This window comes from Perca fluviatilis, chromosome 6, assembly GCF_010015445.1.
Source record: "Perca fluviatilis chromosome 6, GENO_Pfluv_1.0, whole genome shotgun sequence".
NCBI classification, from domain to species: domain Eukaryota; kingdom Metazoa; phylum Chordata; class Actinopteri; order Perciformes; family Percidae; genus Perca; species Perca fluviatilis.
In genome coordinates, this window is record NC_053117.1 from 32,106,286 (window position 1) to 32,126,853 (window position 20,568).

Consider the following 20,568-nt stretch of genomic DNA (forward strand, 5'->3'; position numbering starts at 1 on the left):
TTTTTTATTTTTACTTTAAAAGGCACAATTATCTGTGAGGCTGTCCCACTCTCACATAAGAAAATATTTTAACCATCCCTGTGAAACATATCTTCCCCTGTAGTGTACTGTACATAACCCTTAGTTTTTATAAATTCCAGATTTTTTATGATGGAAGAGATGTTGATCATGTATTCAACATGCCTGGTCACTTTGCACTTTATTGTGGGTATTTGTAGTTATTTTCTCATTCTGCCGCTCTTTTAGATGTTATTGATGTTGGGCTTTGTACACTGGGAAATGTCAAAGTCGGTGAAAGTCAGTCACTAGTGACTATTGTTTGTCTTCTAGCCCATTGGTATTCACGTCACCCCCCATCTCCTTCTATAGTGTATGTCTATGTTTTTTTTTTAATCTATTGTATGCCTTGCTGTAAAACCAATTGACAAGGGAGTAAGACACACACATACACACACACATACACCTCCAATTATTTAGATGCTAATTAAGACTTATTTTTGTCATTTTACTGGTATGGTGACGATCATTTTCAAGGAAAATTATAGGACGCTCCTTCTCGCTGCATTTACTGACTCCTTCAAAAAGATGCAAGTAGTGGTTGCACAGGTCTGATTACAGTAATTTGTGCAGTGATTTGTAAATAATGGTTTGTTTCTCTCGCTCACTTCCTCTGATGAGTTGAAAATAGAAGCCCAGAATGAACATGCCAATGACGCAGATGCCTTAAAAAATGCTAATTGTTTGAGCTACTGACCTTTGATTGACTATGTGTGTCCACCTGCTTCTTAGGTGAATGAGATTTACCACGACGAGTCCCTGGGAGTCCACATCAACGTGGTCCTGGTGAGGATGATCATGCTGGGGTATGCCAAGGTGAGTGTCACAGGCCATCTCTGTTGATTGGATTTGTTTCTGGAAAGCAATAGGAAAAAATACAGAAAAGAATAGAAACTTTTTTTTTGATGATGATGAATAATTTTAACATGAAAGAAACAATTCATTACCACAATTTCCCACCGTATATAACCGAAAAATGAATAGGCTGAAGCCAAGGCTTATTTTTGCTTATCCTATACCATAAACCCTATAGAATCACCCAGAAATCCAAATGAAACCAAATACTTGAGTACAATCCTAGAAATACATTTTACAATTTACATTTTATTCAAATGACTTCATAACCTTTAATTAATTTAGATTTTAAAGCTTTTTTGAAACTCAATAGAGACATACACATTTTCAACTCATTAAGTTCATTCCATAATTTAACCCCCAAAACTGAAACACCAGTTTCCAGTTTCAAAGATAGAAAACCGTCCTTAATTATAATTACCTTCTCTTAATTAAAAAAAGAAAATGAATACAGACAGGAAGGCTAGACAACTAACTAGACAAAAATATTTCCAAGGTTTTCAAATATACAAGATCTGGAAATTTCTTATAAAAAAATTGATTAGTTGATTCATAATAACCAGCTTTATGTATTATTTTAATCACTATCTTCTAAAGTTGAATTATAGGATCTATGTTTCTTATGCATTTCCCCATATTTCTGCACAGTATGACATATATGGCATTAAAAGTGAACAATACAATATATGCAGACATCTCTTATTATAATCCCTTACTTTATAAAAAACAGCAATAGATTTAGATAATTTTCTTTTAATATAATCGATATGTGACTTCAAACATTTATAATCTATAATCACTCCCAAACATTTTGTTTCATATACTCTTTCAATTTCTACTCCATTTAAGTTCATTTTTATATCACAATTGGCCCTGATATCACCAAACACCATAAATTTAGTTTTATTTTCATTTAGAGATAACTTATTTACATCAAAATATTTTTTAAATGACTAATAATCTTACTATTGTATTTAATAATCGTTTCATATCCTCCCCTGAACAAAATACATTTGTATCATCTGCAAACATTACAAATTTCCAGATTTTAGATACAGTACAAATATAATTTAAATAAAGTATAAATAACTTAGGTCCCAATACCGACCCGTTTGGAACACCACATGTTACTCGTCTAAGATCTGATTCAGTATTATTCATTTTTACATACTGGAACTTGTCATTTAAATAACTTATTATCCAATGTTTTGCGACACCTCTTATACCAATATACCAATTTTCACCAGTGTTGGGAGTAACGGCGTTTAAGTATAACGGTGTTACTAACGGCGTTATTTTTTCAGTAACGGACTGATCTAATTAATTACTTTTCCCATCGTTGCAACGCCGTTATCGTTACTGAGAATGTAAAGTGGCGCGTTACTACAATTTGGTTGAATGAAGCGCGAGGTGTCAGGCTTTGGCTGCACACCAGCTGCCTGGAGAGAGTAGGGGGGGGGGGGGATGACACCGTTGCAAATGCGATGATGATTGGCTGGGTGGGCGGATGCCCTACTGCACGCTCTGACTACCACTAAACACAAGACAGCGACAATAGCGACGAGCCAGGGAAATTCAAAGGTAGCGTTCTTGAACTGGAAGTACCGGCACTACTTCTCGCTCATTGAAATTAAAGGCAAGAATGTTTATGTAACATGCACGCTATGCCCAGGAAAAAAGACTTTATCCACGTCTGCCTCAAGCAACTCGAATCTTATGAAGCCCCTTACATCAACACATGCTAACACGACGCTTGTTGCTGCTGCTAACCCAACCCAGAGCCCAAATGCAGCTAGCGTGAGCTCCAGCGAAGGAGAAGGAGCAATGCTTGATTTTTTGGGTCAGCAACAGGGGATACTATATATAGTGTTTTTATTCTTCAATCAGTTAATATAAATATCTTTGACGTTAAAGATGTTATAGAACGTAATAGCGTTATAGAACATAAAAAATAACGTCACAGTTACTTTGCTGAGTAACTAATTAATTTTACAATGTGGTAACTGAGTTACTAACTCAATTACTTTTTGGGAGAAGTAATTTGTAACTGTAACTAATTACTTGTTTAAAGTAAGATGACCAACACTGATGTTCACATTTCTGAAGAAGTAAAGAATGATCGATTGTATCAAAAGCTTAACGTAAATCAATAAACACACCGATGCTGTTTCTTATCTACTGCTATTGCTGCATTTTCAATAAATTCCATCACTGCTAAAGATGTTGGTCTATTGCTCCTAAACCCATATTGGTGATCACTCAATAACTCATTTTTCTCGACGAAGTCATCAAGTCTAGTTACAACTAATTTTTCAAGTATTTTAGAAAATTGAGGTAAAGACATATGTCTATAATTTGCAACAAAATGCTTGTCACCCTTTTTATAAATTGGAACCACTTTAGCCACTGTCATATAATCAGGAAAAGTACCAGTTTCAAAAGATTTGTAACATTATAAATGGTTTGAGAACATAGTCAGTTACTTCTTTTATGAGTGACATATCGATATCATTACCATCCAAAGATTTTTTATTCTTAAACTTTCTGACCCTTTCTAATACATCACTCTCACAAACTCCCCCAAAAACATTGAGTTACTGTTGTTGAAAGCTTTAGGAAGGTTAATTTCTTTTGCCATATTAGGCCCTACATTAACAAAACAAATCATTGAACTAATTTACAATTTCCTTGATATTCTCAATTAATGTATAATTTTTGACTGATCATAATATTCACTTCTTTGCAATTTCATAATAGATGTCAGTCTGTTTTTATAGATTTTGTACTTTTTCTTCAGGTTTTTCTTAAAGGGTGTCAAACATGTATCTAAAAATGAGTCATAAATACATCAAGTCATACATAAACTTCCTGCCAATCATGATTCATAAGTTCTGCCATAATTGCTTCTGGTGATTTTATTCTAACAAAGTTATGTTGGAGGAAGTTAGCTGGAGGAGCATTTTCCTCCCAGAGTGCAAGATGATTGGTGTGTGGGAGGCAATAGTTGAGACAAAGAAAATGCTTCTCCTCACTCTGCACTAAGTTTGATCACATCACAAAGCACACACAATGGAAATAAGTCCTGGACTTTGTGTTTTTATCCTCAATTGTATTAGATGTCTTTTCATGTTTATGGCATTTTTTGATACAATTAAATCAAAATCAAAGAAACTGAAGTCTCAATCTTTTCAAACAGGGCTGCAACTAGTGATTGCATTACAATAATTACAATGAAATGTTTTAATGACTTGTCCAGGGACAAAACAAGTTTTACAGAAGCTGTACACCATCAGGATACAAACATGATCTCAAACAAACATCTTTGGCCCAGCTTTTAGAAAACCATTTAAAAAAATAAAATAAAAATAGTATCACTACAGGATATAAAGTAAATAAACTAGGTAACGAGCAAACACGGGACAGGTGACACCGGGGCTGGGGAACAGGTGGAGCACATTAGACAATCACACAGGCGGGAAAACACAGGAAGCAAAAGTAGACACGACAAGACAGAAAACAGACTATCAAAATAAAACAGGAAACAGAAACCTACACTACTCAGAATACACAAAACCAGATAAATCTACACAACAGGGAACAGAAATACACAGAATAAATATACAAAACAGGAAACATACAGAAATACGCAAACAGGCAACAGAAATATCCATAACCACAACAATAGCATCAATAAAACTAATTATTTATGGGTAACATGTTGGAGGTGTTGCTGCAGTTGGTCAGCACAAATGCTCCCTTTCCCACACTTAAAGTCTATTCAAACAGAACCAACACTTCTACAGAGAAATACATTGTCTATTTTCAATTAGATTTTATTTTCTGTTTTAAATGTTCTCATGCTCTAAAAGTCTCATGCCTGCTATTAATCTGTTATCTTTCATGTGCAACATCACAGTAATACCAATTACAAACACACAACATTTATTCCAAACATGTCATAATTCTGCTTTTTGTTCTCATGCTGTTATTTAATTGCTTCAGAGAAGTTGTTATTTCAGACTCATGGAGCATGCCAGTGACACATCCAAAGCCATTACTAATAGAGGCGTGATGCTAAATGGGGAAGAACATGTATCCAGATGGCAGGGGTCATCCACTCTGGCTCTCCTTCACACATACTGTAAAAATGCATTATGTACGTTCACCTGTTTTTAGACAGAAGAGAGAAAATAGGTTTCATCCCAGGGCCCCCATGTTTAATTTGTGTCTTCACTGAATGCAACTCATACCCGATTTTTTAACAATCAATGCGGTTTTGGACTGGCAGAATACAAGTTTACACAGTCAAGGTTCAGTAATAAGAATTTTTTTTTTTTTTTTTTTTTCTCTCTCTCTCTCTCTCTCTCTCTCTCTCTCTCTCTCTTTTCCTGTCAGTCCATCAGCCTCATTGAAAGAGGCAACCCATCAAGGAGCCTAGAGAATGTGTGCCGCTGGGCATTTGTGCAGCAGAAAGGCGACCCTGATCATGCCGAGCACCACGACCACGCAATTTTCCTCACTCGCCAAGGCTTTGGCCCCACGGGGATGCAGGGTAAGGCTCCTGGATGGCAAACTGGCATTCAAATGAGCATTTTGACCTGGCCTGTGTGGTTAATCTGAATACAGTTACAGGAAGGTATGCATCATAATACACAGCAGTAATAGCAGCATGTCTTGTTAATTGGGACAGATTCTTTGGTTTAGTCTGACATTAATGAGCTTGAGAGGCTACAACTGCCCTGGATTCATTTTAAGGGATAACACATCTACAGTTAGCATGTCACAGATGCTCTAAGCACAGGGTTTTGTCTGCAAAGAGCACTGAACAATCAAAAAGCCTCTTTATCACCAATGTCAAGCACAAATAGCACAACTAATCCTCCAAGGATAACACCACAAATCCCCTTTTGTGCTTCATATTTGGTACTCTTCCTTAAATTATAGTCTTGTGAATGCAGACCTGGGAAGGCTGGAAACTCAAGGCGAATTACACTGTCTGCCAGATATTGACTGCCCAACCCTCTTCTTATTTCTTCCACAGCAGACAAACTGAAACAATGAGAGAAAATAACTGTCCAAAGTCGTTGCTATTAAAGGCCCTTTCAACTTGCTTCATGTCTTTTTGATTTGCCAGTTTGAACACCAGCTGCGTTTACTTTTCATTTGGAAGCAAACATGGTGTGCTTTTGCTAATCTGCTAATTCCTTCCTTTTGCTATTCTAATGAGACCCAATCACAAACTGAAATTTACCTCAACTAACATCACTTGCATCAATGCAATTTTGGATTTAATTTGTGTTTTGGAGAAAGTAAATACAGAAAATACAATACACTTGATTACATGCCTTCATCTTGTTCAGGCATAAAATGGATTTTGTGACATAGTGCACACAGTCAGTGTGATGCAGCGGAGGTTGAAGTGAACAGTGACCTGGTAAACAATGTCACGCTCTACCTGAACTGTGAGACACTGTAGCCCCTAGTACATCTAGAATTGGCTGAACTGGACCTGGTAATTGATGGTCATTTTGACATGTGGTTGTCATGGGAATAAGAGTTGAGGGATATTTCTCATTTGACCTTGTAGACATAGAGTAGATCTTTGTTAGGGTTTGGCAACGGAGTAGGCTGGTTACAGATACCATTTATGCATTTTTACCCAGGTAGATATCCCTTTAATGTGACTGGTAGTGGGACAATGCTGGGAATATAAAGAAGGACATCTTGATGGCATTATTTGCACAACCCTATTCTTTATGTTGATGATAGGGCTGGGCAATATATCAATATTATATTGATATCGTGATACGAGACTAGATATCGTCTTAGATTTTGGATATTGTAATATCGTAAATGGCTTAAGTGTTGTCTTTTCCTGTTTTTAAAGGCTGCATTACAATAAAGTGATGTCATATTCTGTGTTACCAGACTGTTCTAGCTCTTCTATTATTTTTACCTTTAGGCCGGTTACACACTGCCTGCGTGGCGTGAGTGTGGTGTTTCTGTTGCGTGTCAGCTGCATGGCGGCTGCGTGGATTTTTCTGTCTTTACACACCAGAATCGTGTCTGACGCGGCGCTGCTGCTGCTAGCCTTGTCTGGACACATGTATGTTTCATATTGATAAAATGAAATACCATGTTAAACTTAAATATATACTGATTTGATTACAGCAAAGACAACGTCGGCAGTATTGACGGGAAAATAGGCTACAGAATATTTCGTTCTGTATTGACAGGTGCAATGTTAGAACATCGATTTTGTTTTTTTTATTACATTTATATCTGCATTTATATCAAAACCTAGAGACTTTCAAACATCAACATGTCATTTATTAATATGTATTTGTGTCTAAACGACATATAAACATATTTTCCTATTCTATTTTGCCTGGAAACGCTTCCAACATGCTTGGTTCCATTTCTAGTAGGCAGTAGGTTTTCAGCGCGGCTCGAGCCACACCAGAGACGCGCGTGTCACGCAGGCAGTGTGTAAGCTCTAACCTGTCAAAATGGGAGCCGAAATATAAACGGACACGCCACACAGCTGACATGCTCGCTCGACGCATCCACTGTGTGACCGGCCTTACTCACTTAGTCATTATATCTACATTACTGAAGATTATTTATCTAAAATCTCATTGTGAAGATATTTTGATAAAGCACCAATTGTATATAACCCTATAATATCGCCACAATATCGACATCGAGGTATTAGGACAAGAATGTCGCGATATCTGATTTTCTCCAAATCGCCCAGCCTTAGTTGATGACCTAATCCGATACTGATTATGGCATGGCCTTTGTAAAGCACTCTCCAAAACATGAATCCTTTCTTTGACCAACAGTTTGCATGATATCAGAGATAGCATAGTACTCACACATAGTTTCAGGGACCCCCCCCCCAGGCCTGGCACAGATAGAAAAGGTCAGTGTTCAGATTTTGATGTGCAGCAAGCAATCTATTTCACACTGTGCATGGGAAAATTGAAGCTTTAGGGACAGCTACTGACTCAGCTGGTGACTCCTTAACTTTATAAAAGCCAGCAAACACTATTTAAGTGGGCTGTTCCTTGCAGGGATGCTCTGTAATTGACCTGAGTTCAAAGCTGCATCTAAACATTTTACCTAATTTACCTAATTAAATACTTTGAAAAGAATGATTTAAAAAATCATCATATGTAGGGGTGACCCCGAATAGTTGAATATTTGATCGAAAGAGCATGATTTGACTGCCAGTCTCACAGTCGAATCTTCGCAGCGCTGTAAAGTCCAGTTCAGACAAAAGATTCTGGCCTAGACGAGTGTAAACTTGCAGCTACTTGCAATGCGCCGGTCTGCAACTTCTGAAACCTGCCAGTTACACCAATGTGATGAGATGAGACAGTGTATCATCTTCATAGCGCAAGTATTCTTTGTACTTCCGTCCTAACTTTGACTTTCAGGCTTTTTTGTTGCGTCTACATATGAATGTGGAACGTTAGTGATAGTGAGATACTTGCTACAGCCACATTTCTGGTAATGAAACGGAGAAAACGTTTTATTTCTCTGATTGACTGCTTTGTTTTAACGATGCTCGATCTCTTCAGTCACTCTCTAGGTCGCTCGACCATATAGTGTGCTTGCGGGCGCTCATTGAGCCTTTGGGCACATTTTTTTATAAATCTTTTTCTAGTGGGTAAATAAATCCAACCGCCCCATGACAGATTTAAGTTGCACTTTCCATGATCCGTGACCCATGGTCGCCCCCCACTCACATGATTTAACGATAGGCAAGGCTTGACAATTCTGATTCGACTATAAAAATTCTTAGTCGAGGACACCCCTTATCAGATGAATAAATACATACAAAAATGTACTATATAGACAAAAAATATACAACATAACTAACAAATAATTTTATATATTTTAAAAACTCAGCTCACTATTGTAATGTTATTGCCATTTATGTGATTGGCGGTTGCTTTGGTCTAAACGATCAGACAGCCAATCCCATAAGTGTTTTGTGTGATGCAATTTGGCATTATGAAATAAAACAGTACTGTAAAATAAGTAACAGACTTTAGAAAAGAACATTTTGAAAATGTATCTTCAAATTGACTATAGATAAAATGTGAAAAGAAGCAGAAAGAACATTTCTTAATATTGAGCTCATAACTAAAAAATACATACATAGAATTATCTTATTTTGTGTTTATATAGTTTGTGATTATTCATACTTCATAATGTCTTTATTTATTTTTTAAATATTGAACACTTTGAGTCTCCATACTCTTTGGTGCAGAGGTACAGAATCTTTTCCATTAGGTAACGTTTCTTTGAAGATTACATGGTGTACCAAATGTATTGTCACAATATAGGACACTGTGTGTTAATGACAGACTGTATTAACTATTTTGGATTACCATTGTCTCTTAATTGAGCCTCCTAATCCATGCAGAATTTGGTGCAGTCTTTATCCTAGTCATCTATTTGAATTTTCTTTTTTCTTCACATTTAAATTGCTAAAAACAAATTAGAGATGTGGGCAGAAATTCAGGCGTCTGGACCCCAGCTAAAATGTCTTCCTGGTGTGATAAAAGTTATTCTAGGTCTTCATATAACATGCTGTCCATGTTTTTGCAGCAGCTTTTTTTGAAGAACAAGAAAGAGACAAAAAGCATTTTTTCTACTAGACCAACTTGATCAATGAATTTCCAACTTTTATAAGTAGTCTGTCTTCTTCCTCGCTGTCTTTTATTTGTTCTGCAAAAGCAAAATCTTTTGAAGCTCCTTCTAATTTTTTTCCCAGGACAGTAAAGCATAAGACGCAGGAGAGAAAATAAGTGCTTGCATCCTCTATCCTCCATCGACAGCTAGCCAACAGTTATTTCCCATCAGTGGAGAGAAAAATGAATTGTTGAATTGAGCTGTTCTATTTATTGGCACATTTACTGTCGGGCCATTTGTATTGCAGTTTTATGAATACAAGGGGACTTTTAATAATATATACTCTAGCTACTATGTTTCATCAGTTTCAAGCTTTAAATCTGTTTAATCTTGTTAAAAATCAATCAAACATAACAATTCCCACACCGAGCCGCCTCAGTTATCACGGAGATAAACACATGATTGGCTTCATGGCTTTCTGTAGGACTCCACTAGTCAAAGGCAGAATTATGTCAATGCTGTCTGGGGAATAAACATCTTACAATCACATCTTCGCAGTCCTCCCTAGACCCATTGTTAAATTTGATGCAGAGCCACATTCACGTCAGTTTGAGTGTGACATGTTTTAAAATGGAATCATTTTCAGAGGAGGAAATAAACAGAGGGCCAGATTTCACCTTGTGGACAAAAACAGTTTGATATGGTGAAATGGTTAATGGTAAAGATGGAATGGAAATGCCAGTTCTCCCTTCCCTGAATAGCTAAATTAATCCATCAAACATCATAGAATTATGTTGGATCTTTTGTCAAGGTTGTGATCCTGCATTTCCTAAGCCTTCAGTAAATCTACTTACACACATAAGTAGGTCATTACCATCAGATGCCCTTCACTTATTTCTTTTCACACAATGGAGACGGCCCTCTCTAAAAAAAAAACTATTTTGGTCTTTTCTCCAGCTTAAAACAACCTGATATTATGACTTGCATAAACCTTCCCACATATACCATATGGATGGCAGATCAGAAAAATTGTTGTGAAATATAAAAAAATACATACCTGTAATGCTATTGATCAATTGTTTTGGTGTGAGTTGCCTAGTGTTGGAGATATTGGAGGAACAATGTCCCCTTCTCTTGAATATAATGAAACTAAATGGCACTCACACCCAATAATTAATTTGAAAAAACTCAACAGCAATGTCTCTTTCCAGAAATCATGACCCTTCTCGTCCAAGAGCACGCTTATTTCTGCACAGTTATACAGTTGGTGGTGTAGTTAGGTAGAAAAATAATTAGTTCCTACACTGTTCACAGCTCGGTGGATTATCTTAAAGGTCCCATGGCATGAAAATTTCACTTTATGAGGTTTTTAACATTAATATGCGTACCCCCAGCCTCCCTATGGTCCCCCAGTGGCTAGAAATGGCGATAGCTGTAAACCGAGCCCTGGGTATCCTGCTCTGCCTTTGAGAAAATGAAAGCTCAGATGGGCCGATCTGGAATCTTGCTCCTTATGAGGTCATAAGGAGCAAGATTACCTCCCCTTTCTCTGCTTTTCCCGCCCAGAGAATTAGGCCCACCCATGAGAGAGAGAGACATCATGGCTTTCAAATGAGCAAAGTGGCAGTTGGTCAAGGTGCTGTTGAGTTTTTTTTTTATGTATTTTTTTGGCGCTTTGAGAACCACAAGCCAAGTGCCATATACGTAGTTTCATTATATTCAAGAGAAGGCACATGTAACCCCGCTCAGTCGCACTTCTATGACTGGCTGGTTCATGCAACCCCTCGACTCTGCATTTTGTGTAGAATGAGGAGTGGGAGACTCGTCTATCTTTTACGCCATCATGGGCCTGTTTATTGTCTGAATAGGAACAGAGTATATACTGGTCAGCCATATAGTTGACTAAAAGTATCTCACACACAGCACACTTGGGCATGTCTCTATTTAACTGGCAATAATTAACAACAGCCATACAAAAGTTATTATAAATGTAATCTATATTGAGGACGTTCCATTTCTGGGATTGTTCAGGTGCCACCGGAAATTCCGCCAGATGCCCCTCTTTTTAGGCCAGATGTCCATCACCTTCTGCTTTCTTTTTGTTGGCATTCTAAACTCCAGTTGATTTATGTGGACTATGGTTAACTGCTCCTCAGATCTCTGCAGTGTAAATCCTGACAGCTAGCTAGACTATCTGTCCAATCTGAGTTTTCTGTTGCACGACTAAAACAACCTTTGAACAAGCACATGTTCCACCAAAACAAGTTCTTTCTCGAGGCTATTTTGCAGATCCATTATACTGATAAAATGTATGCTTTACATATCTCCTAAATTGTATTTTGAATAAATTTCTCTTAGTTAAGATCATATTGTTTTTTGCATAGGCCTATTTAGCATCATACATCTACAAAAAGAAAGAAACGTATATTTCTAATACAAGTATTAGAACAGCCTTTTCCCCTCTGACATCAGGAAAAAAAAAAAGAATGGTTTGTATGGGTAAATCATTCTCCTCGTGCTAGCTGCAGGTGTGTGAGGTTTTTAATTTAAAACTTTTGTATCTTTCTACTCTAGAGGGTGCAAGTGGCAGAATTTCATTTACACCTCATAATTGTATAAATTTTAATAAAATGCATTAAATTTTCAAGGGCATGTTTTCGCAGAGCCTTTGTTTATCTCTGGCCCTGGCTTGAAATAGAATAGGACTTGACCCCTCTCCATCTTGTAATCCCAGCGTATTGAACCAATATGTCAAATCTGTGCACCACATCACATATAAATACAATAAGTAGAGTAGTCTAATATTTCAACTTAAATTTTGTATGAGCTCTCGAGTACGGTTATCTCAAGTTAATACACAGAGAAGTGCCGTTTTTGATGAAACCAGAGAGAATAATCTTGAAGTACATACCTCATTCACCTTCAGTGCTTCTGACAGCAAATATTCTCTGTTTTGTCATAGATTGACTTGTAACTACACTATTATGACTTGTATTATGAAGGATGGATTTCTGTCACCCTTCAATTCTGTGTGTCTTGACTTAATATTTCTCTCTTTTATCTTCCTGCCATTGTCTTAACCATACTTTTTCTTTAAAAATCAACGGTAACACTATTTTATCTCCTTTCTCTCATTCTCTCTACATTTTCTATACTTCTGTTTCCACTAATCTGTATTTCAAACATCTCATATCCAGTATTTCATTCAGTTGTATTGTTTGGCTCCCCTTTTAAAGACCGGCAGCCTCCCACGACAGTTGCAAGCTTTTTACAAAACAAAGTCTCAGAGAGTTATCGATGTCTACCAATTAAACCAAGGCCATAATTTTCTCTTTACACTATAGCAGCTGGACCCACAGAGATACAAACATTATGTAAATGCAAGAGAGACAAACCTTTTTATTTTTTTTTAAAGTACACCTACAAACTCCCAGAGGAAATTACACACTTGGGAAAGTGTATCGCATGAAAAGTCAATTATGCCTGGAGTGTTTTCCCTCTGCATGATAGCGGCACAGTCGTTTCAGGGGTTTTCTTTGCTTTTCAATAGAGCTTTCTTTCTCTTTCATTCTTCATTCAATATACATTTCTTTTTATTTTACTTCATTATCAATTGAGTTTCTGTTGGTTTAAATTTTTTAGGTCAGTTTGTTTGCTTTGTATTTAATTTAGTTTCAGCTCCAATTTTTATATACAGTGTTATAGGTATAAAGTTTTAGGTGTGATAGAGTCAAACATTGGTGATGATATTGATGGATTTTTCGACTAGACTGCAGAAACCCAAAATGAATGCTCTTAGTGTGTAATAAGAAACAGACCAAATTTACAACTTTAAAAGATGAAACTTTAAAATCCAAAGCAAAAACTCTGGAGATAGGAGATATCCATTAATTCAAGACGTTCCCTCAGATTGAGAAATGATGAAAAGAGGGTTTTGATGTCTACATGACCAAAGAATTTATTTTGAAGTCAGGACAGGCCATTATTAGTGTCATTGTGCCAAATGTAAAGTATATTGTGATGTGCTGTGCCAAAATCTATAATGTCAATCTTTGCCTGGAAGTGTGTGGTTCACTTCTTGTAAAAGCTATCAATATTCAATATTCATTTTTCATTATGTTGCAGCTACAGTAGGTGGGTTACCATCAGTACCAAGTGGCAAAGCACAAAGCAAGGACTAAATGAGGATACACATTTATTCAAATTTTGGCACAGTTGAGGTTCTTCATTGCTGATGTCTGTAGCTTCCATACTGTCAGTTACTAACTAGTCTATAAGTGTTCCACTTCCGGGATTGCTCCGGTGCTGCAGGAAATTCCGCCGGATGTCACTCTTTTCGAATGTCCGTTTTCGGATGTTCCATTACCTTCCACTTTCTTGTGTTGTAATTTTAAAGTCCGGTGGATATATGAGGATTATGGTTACCTGCTCCTCAGATCTCTGCAGAGTAAATCCAGACAGCTAGCTAGACTATCTGTCCAATCTGAGTTTTCTGTTGCACGACTAAAACAACCTTTGAACGAACGTACACATGTTCCACAAAAACAAGTTCCTTCCCGAGGCTGTTTTGCAGCGGCAACGTGGCCCCGCTCAGCGCTTAGCACCCCCCCCAAGATGATTGTGATTGGTAAAGAAATGCCAATAAAACAGAGCACGTTCCTCTCCCATCCCGGAATGCTGTCTGGACTAGCCAGACCCTCCTTGGCAGCGCTGTGGAGGAAGGTCTGGCAATAGCAGACTAGTGGCTAACTAATGTCAATAATGTGGCGACTGATGCAACATCATGCAAATAAAGTACTGCAGGAAGTATACAACAGTAAAAAGTATGAAGTTTCATGTCATGATTAATAATCACGTAGCTGACAAATAATGCTTCCTTCCTTCAATGCTGAATCTCCCGGTGTGCGCAGGTTTGGCGATCACTTCCTGTGAAAGTTCTTTTGTAAAGCTCAAAACATTGAAAAATTACTTTGAAAAAAACAACCCAGCATTAACATCTCTCTCTGGAAACAATGTCCTGATTACTCTGAATAATCAATAGACTATAGGGACTATATCCTTTGTGATAAGTATTTTCACTGATGTTGTAATGTTGATAGAAGGTCTGTTAGTCGAAGTAACCACGATATTCATTTTAGAGATAGAAACTGCTGTTGAGTTTTTTTAAATCTGATTGGCAGTGAAGAAATAAATTTGAAGTGTCCGCAGCTCAAGGCCAGATAAGCGGCGCAAACTCCACCGCTCGCCGCGACCACTCTATGATCCTCGTTACTCGCTTTAGGTGCAAGTTTTAAGAGTTATAAAAGAGTTACGCAGCAGTCAAGGGAATCAGATTAGAAAAAGAGCTTTAATGTGCACGAAAGAAAATCAACACACAAGAAAGCCCGTGCAAGGTCCGGACAAAGCTTGCTAAAGATTCCTTTGTCTTACTCCACTTTTTATCGTAAAAAAGAGAGATCCTCCTCCTGCCAAATGCTCCAATGACCACCTTCAGAATATGCGTGTAAAGCTTCAATTGGCTACTTTCAAAGCTTAAGACCACCTCTTCTGGGGATTTTCCACTGTATGAAGTCATTTTGCTGATCTTGCAGTTTTCAATGTTTACGCCTAAGGCGTATTTGGTGTGAACTTTTCACCGGGTAGACTATCCGCAACTAGCGCGACTGCTTCAATGGTATATCATCGTGGCTAGTAGCGACTGTATCGCAGTGTTCTGTGGTACTGAAGGTGGTATATGGAGGGAGAAGATCTTTCCTTATTTTCAAGGCAGAATACATGTCATCTCTTATTGAGTATCATACTAGTTGTACATTATATGTTTTATACCAGATTTTATCACATTTTGCCACAACAGCAGTTATTTGATCACTGCAATGAAACTCTGTTTGCCTCCAGTATTTGGACAACAGTAGAAACTTTAGAACCTCCAGTGATAAAAACAGAAGCTATCTGCATGTCTACAGTAGATACCACAAGGAGAGTGTGTGTCTCCTAACAATTTTGTTCATTTACAACTAATTTGCACTGGCAAATGCATATTGTAGGAAACTGCCTATTTCTTTCATTTTTACAACATGCAATTTGTATTTTTGGAAAAATATAAATTCCACCTGAAGGTACTGAATCAATTGCTTCCCTTCCCTTACAATTTTAAAAGCAATATACCTTCCCCATTTTCTGCCCTGACACTATTCGTATATAACATTCATACGCAGCAACCCCATTTCTTTTTTTCCAGTCAACATAACGAGAAAATGATATTGAACATATATTTTTTTGCCAACAATATCCGCTCCTAAAGTGTAATTCAAGTTTTTGTAGTTATGTTTTTTTGAGATCAGGGAAAGATTTTTATCTTTGTTGGATATTGAAAAAGTCTACGCTGACTGAAAGCGAGAAGGGAATGAAGGGAAATGAAAACAACCATCCTTTGTTTGTCCTTACCTTTGTTTTTGATAGCCTCAAACCTATCAACACATGAGAACCCCAGTCTCTGGTGTGAAAGTGTGCAGTATAAGGAGGGCACATTTTCTCGATATTTAATTTTATCCAAAATGGATTTAGTGAAGCAAATTAGCATAAACATCTTGTAAGAACATTTTTGTAGGCGAGGTTTGCTGCAATGTATTTGGGTGGGGTTGGGCATCATTTAAAAAAACAGTCATACAATAACTTTGCCGAAACAAAACGGCGTGAAATTGTGAAAATGATGTTTTAAATCAGATCAAAGAATAAGTAAGGAAGGGTACAAACATGAGGAACAGGGGCGATTCTAGGATCTGACCTTTGGGGGGGGCTCAGCCCCTAATGAAAAGTTGATAGCAGTTAAGCTAGGGGGGTCCGGGGGCATGCCCCTGTAAGATTCTTATTTTTTAAAACCCTTAAATCATGACTTCTTGTGAGTTTTGGGGAAATAAATATACAGATTGAGACATGCAATTATGACAAACTATCAACAGATTCAAGGCATCTGCTGTGAAAAAAGATGACAACTAAAAAGCATGATTATTGCGGCACACATACCCAGGGGCATCGGACTGGGGAGGGAAAGGGGACAACTCAGAGTACTCAGGGCCCTCATGTGAGGAGGGCCCAAAAAGATGCTAAAATTAATAGCTATGGATGCAGAGAGGGGCCCATAGAAAAGGCCCAGAATTTTGAGCTACGCCCCTGCACATACAGTACCTTGAACTGGTAAAATAAGCCTTAACATATTTTTAGACAGGATTATTCATGTTTTTTTCTGCTGTTAATTTTCAACTTTTTCATTTACATCATTGATAGAAACTGATATGGTTATACAGTTAAATGATGAATAATCTAATCTAATAATGCCTCTGAACCAGATGGGGAAAATCCAACATCTCTTTTTCTTAAGAGCCAAGTCCTCCATGAAATGCGTATGTAAATATAATGTGAAGGGAATATTTTAAGTGTTTAAAATGTTTTTGCCCATACAATATATGTCCACTCTCTCACCTGGTTCTTCCAGGTCCCTCTCTTTGTCCACTCTCTCTCCATCCTCCTCTCTCCCTCTATCCCCCTCCCTCCGTCAAATCACTGACAATCACATACGAAACATTTTGTAATCAACTAGGAAATAATCAAATAAAATAGAAAACAAAAAACACAGTAGTCCTACTATATATATATATATATATATATATATATATATATATATATATATATATATATATATGTGTATGTATGTATGTATATATATATATATATATATATATATATATATATATATATATGTATATATATATATATATATATATATATATATATATATGTCTTATAGGCTACCTAGCCATTTTCTCACCTTGTTCATCGTGCTCTCTCTGCCCTTCTCCCTCTCTATTCTCCTCACTCCTTTGTGCTTTCAACCAGAAGGCAAATGTAATCGACTAATCAACAGAGAATGCATCGTGTAGGCTACAAAAGGTGATACATTCACCTATTTATAACATATGTGAATATGGGGTTGCTGTTCAGTGCAGTGGGATAATGTTAAAGGTGCAATATGTAATATTGTGTGTAATACTGGCAGCTAGCGGTTAAAATAGTTACTGCAGTACAAATTCAAAATACTGGAGAGTCGTTTCCCCCGCCCCCTCCTGCCCAGACTCGAAGTTCACGGAGGTTGCCAGGCTGAGACCGCAGCATTCACAACAATGTTGCTAGATGCTTTTCTCACATAGCCAGACATTACTTCACAGCACAGCAGAGTAGCTAACGTTAGATGCTAGTCTCACATAGCCAGACATTACTCCACAGCACAGCGGTAGCTAACCGTTAGATTCTGGCTATATTGACATAAAAGCCCCCGTGCTCATTCGGGGCTCTGTAACCAACTGACAGACACACTTTTCGGTTTAAAATTACAGTATGAACCGCTAAAAAACAACAACCTCACCGTCCTCTCCACACGCCAGTCAGGCACACTTCCTCGGCTTAGAATTACAATACGGCGAACATAAATATACCACTACCTTGCCGACGGAACACACTTCATTGGCTTAGAATTACGGCAACAATCGCTAAACACACTGCAAACTCAGTCCTCTCTTTCCGACTACAGCCCCCTCTGGGGTTTAAAATAACTCACCGTTGTCGGCTCCAGCCGCTGAAGAGGCTACATGCTGTAAACAGCCATGGGCTTGCCTGGTCCCCCGGTAACGTTAGCAGTAAGCAGGGTTAGCAAGGCAGCGTTAGCCAGGACCAGTTGGGATCACTTTACTGTCTCAATTGTTTTTGCAAGTAACCAACTCCGGTACTCTAGCTATATAATTCAATGTGAGTACACAAATGTTGAAATGACAAAAAATGCCCCTAGTAGCTGTGATAAATTAGCCTGAAGCTAATGCTTACCGGTTCAGGAGGAAATAAGCCAATTCTGCGTCCTTTTGGGCTCTAAGCTGTCTCCATCTTTCAAATACATCTCCAATATTTACCAGGGGGTTGTTACGTCTCTGGTCACGCAACTGTTAGTTCGTTTGTGTGCTGCTTTCATGGCTGTACTACCGTTACAGCTGTAGCGTGCTGGGTTTACGTTTTTACAGGTATATCTGGCAACCCAGCCTGGCTGTCAAACTGGGCTGTTGATAACAACACACAGATCAAAACATAAACATAAATTCCGTCACGGAATGTAAATTTCAAAAAGAAAAATACTGAAATTAGCATTGTTGTCAGAAAAGATAGTATTTCAGTTTAACATGTTTCCTTAATATCTGATGAGGCATTGGTGTCATTTTTGGATTTATTACAGTACAAATATTACATATTGGACCTTTAAAGGCTTATCTTATACTTTCTCACCTGAACCTGGCTTTTTTCTTCAAAAAAAGAAACGTATACATCTATGGGGAAACAGACTGTGAGTCAGGGTTTGTTCTTCCAGTGTTTCAGTTCTGATATGAATGAGTCTGATGATCCGCCAGGTCGAATTATTTATTTTTCATTGGCATTGACAGTTAAAAATAAGCAAGTGTCTGGTAGGGAGGTAGCGGTGCTCAAACCGTTACGGCAGGCTATTAATAGCACACTTTAAAAACTCGTTATAGGCTACTCCTAAGCTACATTTGCCTACAGTTAGCAACGTTGCACAACAAAATTGGACTCCGTGGTGAATAAACTAGGCTAATTCAGATATAATTGCCATCATTGTGATCAGGGAATCACAGATTGGTTCCACAAATACTACACCTAGCCTACTTAACATGTTCATTTGATTAGATTTAATTTTCACTCCATTAGCCATACCTTTTCAGTGGTTGAAAGTAGCCATACTCTGACGAACGAATTCCCCAAAGTTATATGCGCAGACTGAACAGTAGGCTGAGGCGCCCTTGTTCAGGGAATCCCAGACAGGCTGTTGACTTTAGGCTACAACTGAGCTGAGCCTGTCGTCATTTATCCTATTCCATCGCTAAAATCAGGTTTGCAGAAGTAATAACGTTTGAGCACTAAACGATTTCACAAAATCACAATGATAAGGACTTTATTTTTCAGGGGTGCTGAGATGATTTTTAGGGGTGCTTCAGCACCCCTAAAAATAGCCTAGCGCCGCCTATGATGAGGAATCATTTAATGTCAACATCTGGGCAGTTTTGTTAATTAAAAGAAAGTCAATTTGACTTTTCTTATTTATTAATCTCTTACAATAACCTTCATTCTTTCTCCTGCTGTTCTTTAGGTTATGCTCCAGTCACAGGAATGTGCCACCCAGTCCGGAGCTGCACCCTCAACCATGAAGACGGCTTCTCCTCAGCCTTTGTTGTGGCTCACGAGACCGGACATGTGTAGGTCTTTGTTTTATGTTCTTCCTTGTTTGTCTATGTAAGTGTTTGGAGGTCCTAAACACATATGTTCCACTTCCTAACGTGTTGTGATGCTACGGAAATTATTGTAATTGTCCTTCCGCTGAATACCACAGCCTCACATGTTAAGTGTAAATCTTCCTGGGGCTTTGTTGCCCTGTGATCTCTATGTTAACTGACATGGGGGACCTTTTAAGCAAATGGGCTTTGAACACTTATTGAATTTCCTGGTTTGTTTATCAAGCACATGTCCAAAAACACCAGCACTCAGCCACTGTTTGTTATCATGTCCCCCTTTTCTCTTTTCCCACCCTTGAATACATCTTACACTTATGCCACACTTCCTGCAACGTATATCACTTTTGAAGAACTGATCTCAGCAACACCACTCACTCTTAATTTCTCTCATACAGACAGACATACAGAGACACAGACAGACAGACAGAGACACAGACACTCAGAGACACAGACAGACACACAGAGACACACAGACAGACACACACAGAGATACACAGAGACAGACAGACAGACAGACACACAAAGACAGACACACACACACACACACACAAACACACAGCTGGGAAAATCATTTAAGCCTGCAGAGCCCTTTACACCAGTAATATCAATACTTTTCAAATTCAAAGCAACTGATTATCCTTTCATTTGGCTTGTTAACATCTTTAAT

General features: G+C 37.9%; 1 protein-coding gene across 5 annotated transcripts in view; it reads left to right on the top strand.

Moving 5' to 3' along the window:
• Nucleotides 1-20,568, top strand: part of adamts3 (ADAM metallopeptidase with thrombospondin type 1 motif, 3) — a 176,959-nt gene that overhangs the window by 73,710 nt on the left and 82,681 nt on the right. For all 5 annotated transcript variants that reach the window (XM_039803991.1, XM_039803993.1, XM_039803992.1 and 2 more), the window contains exons 6-8: nt 790-873; nt 5,308-5,464; nt 19,760-19,865. In XM_039803991.1, the coding sequence (XP_039659925.1) occupies nt 790-873; nt 5,308-5,464; nt 19,760-19,865 (347 nt within the window). The remainder of the gene's footprint in view (nt 1-789; nt 874-5,307; nt 5,465-19,759; nt 19,866-20,568) is intronic.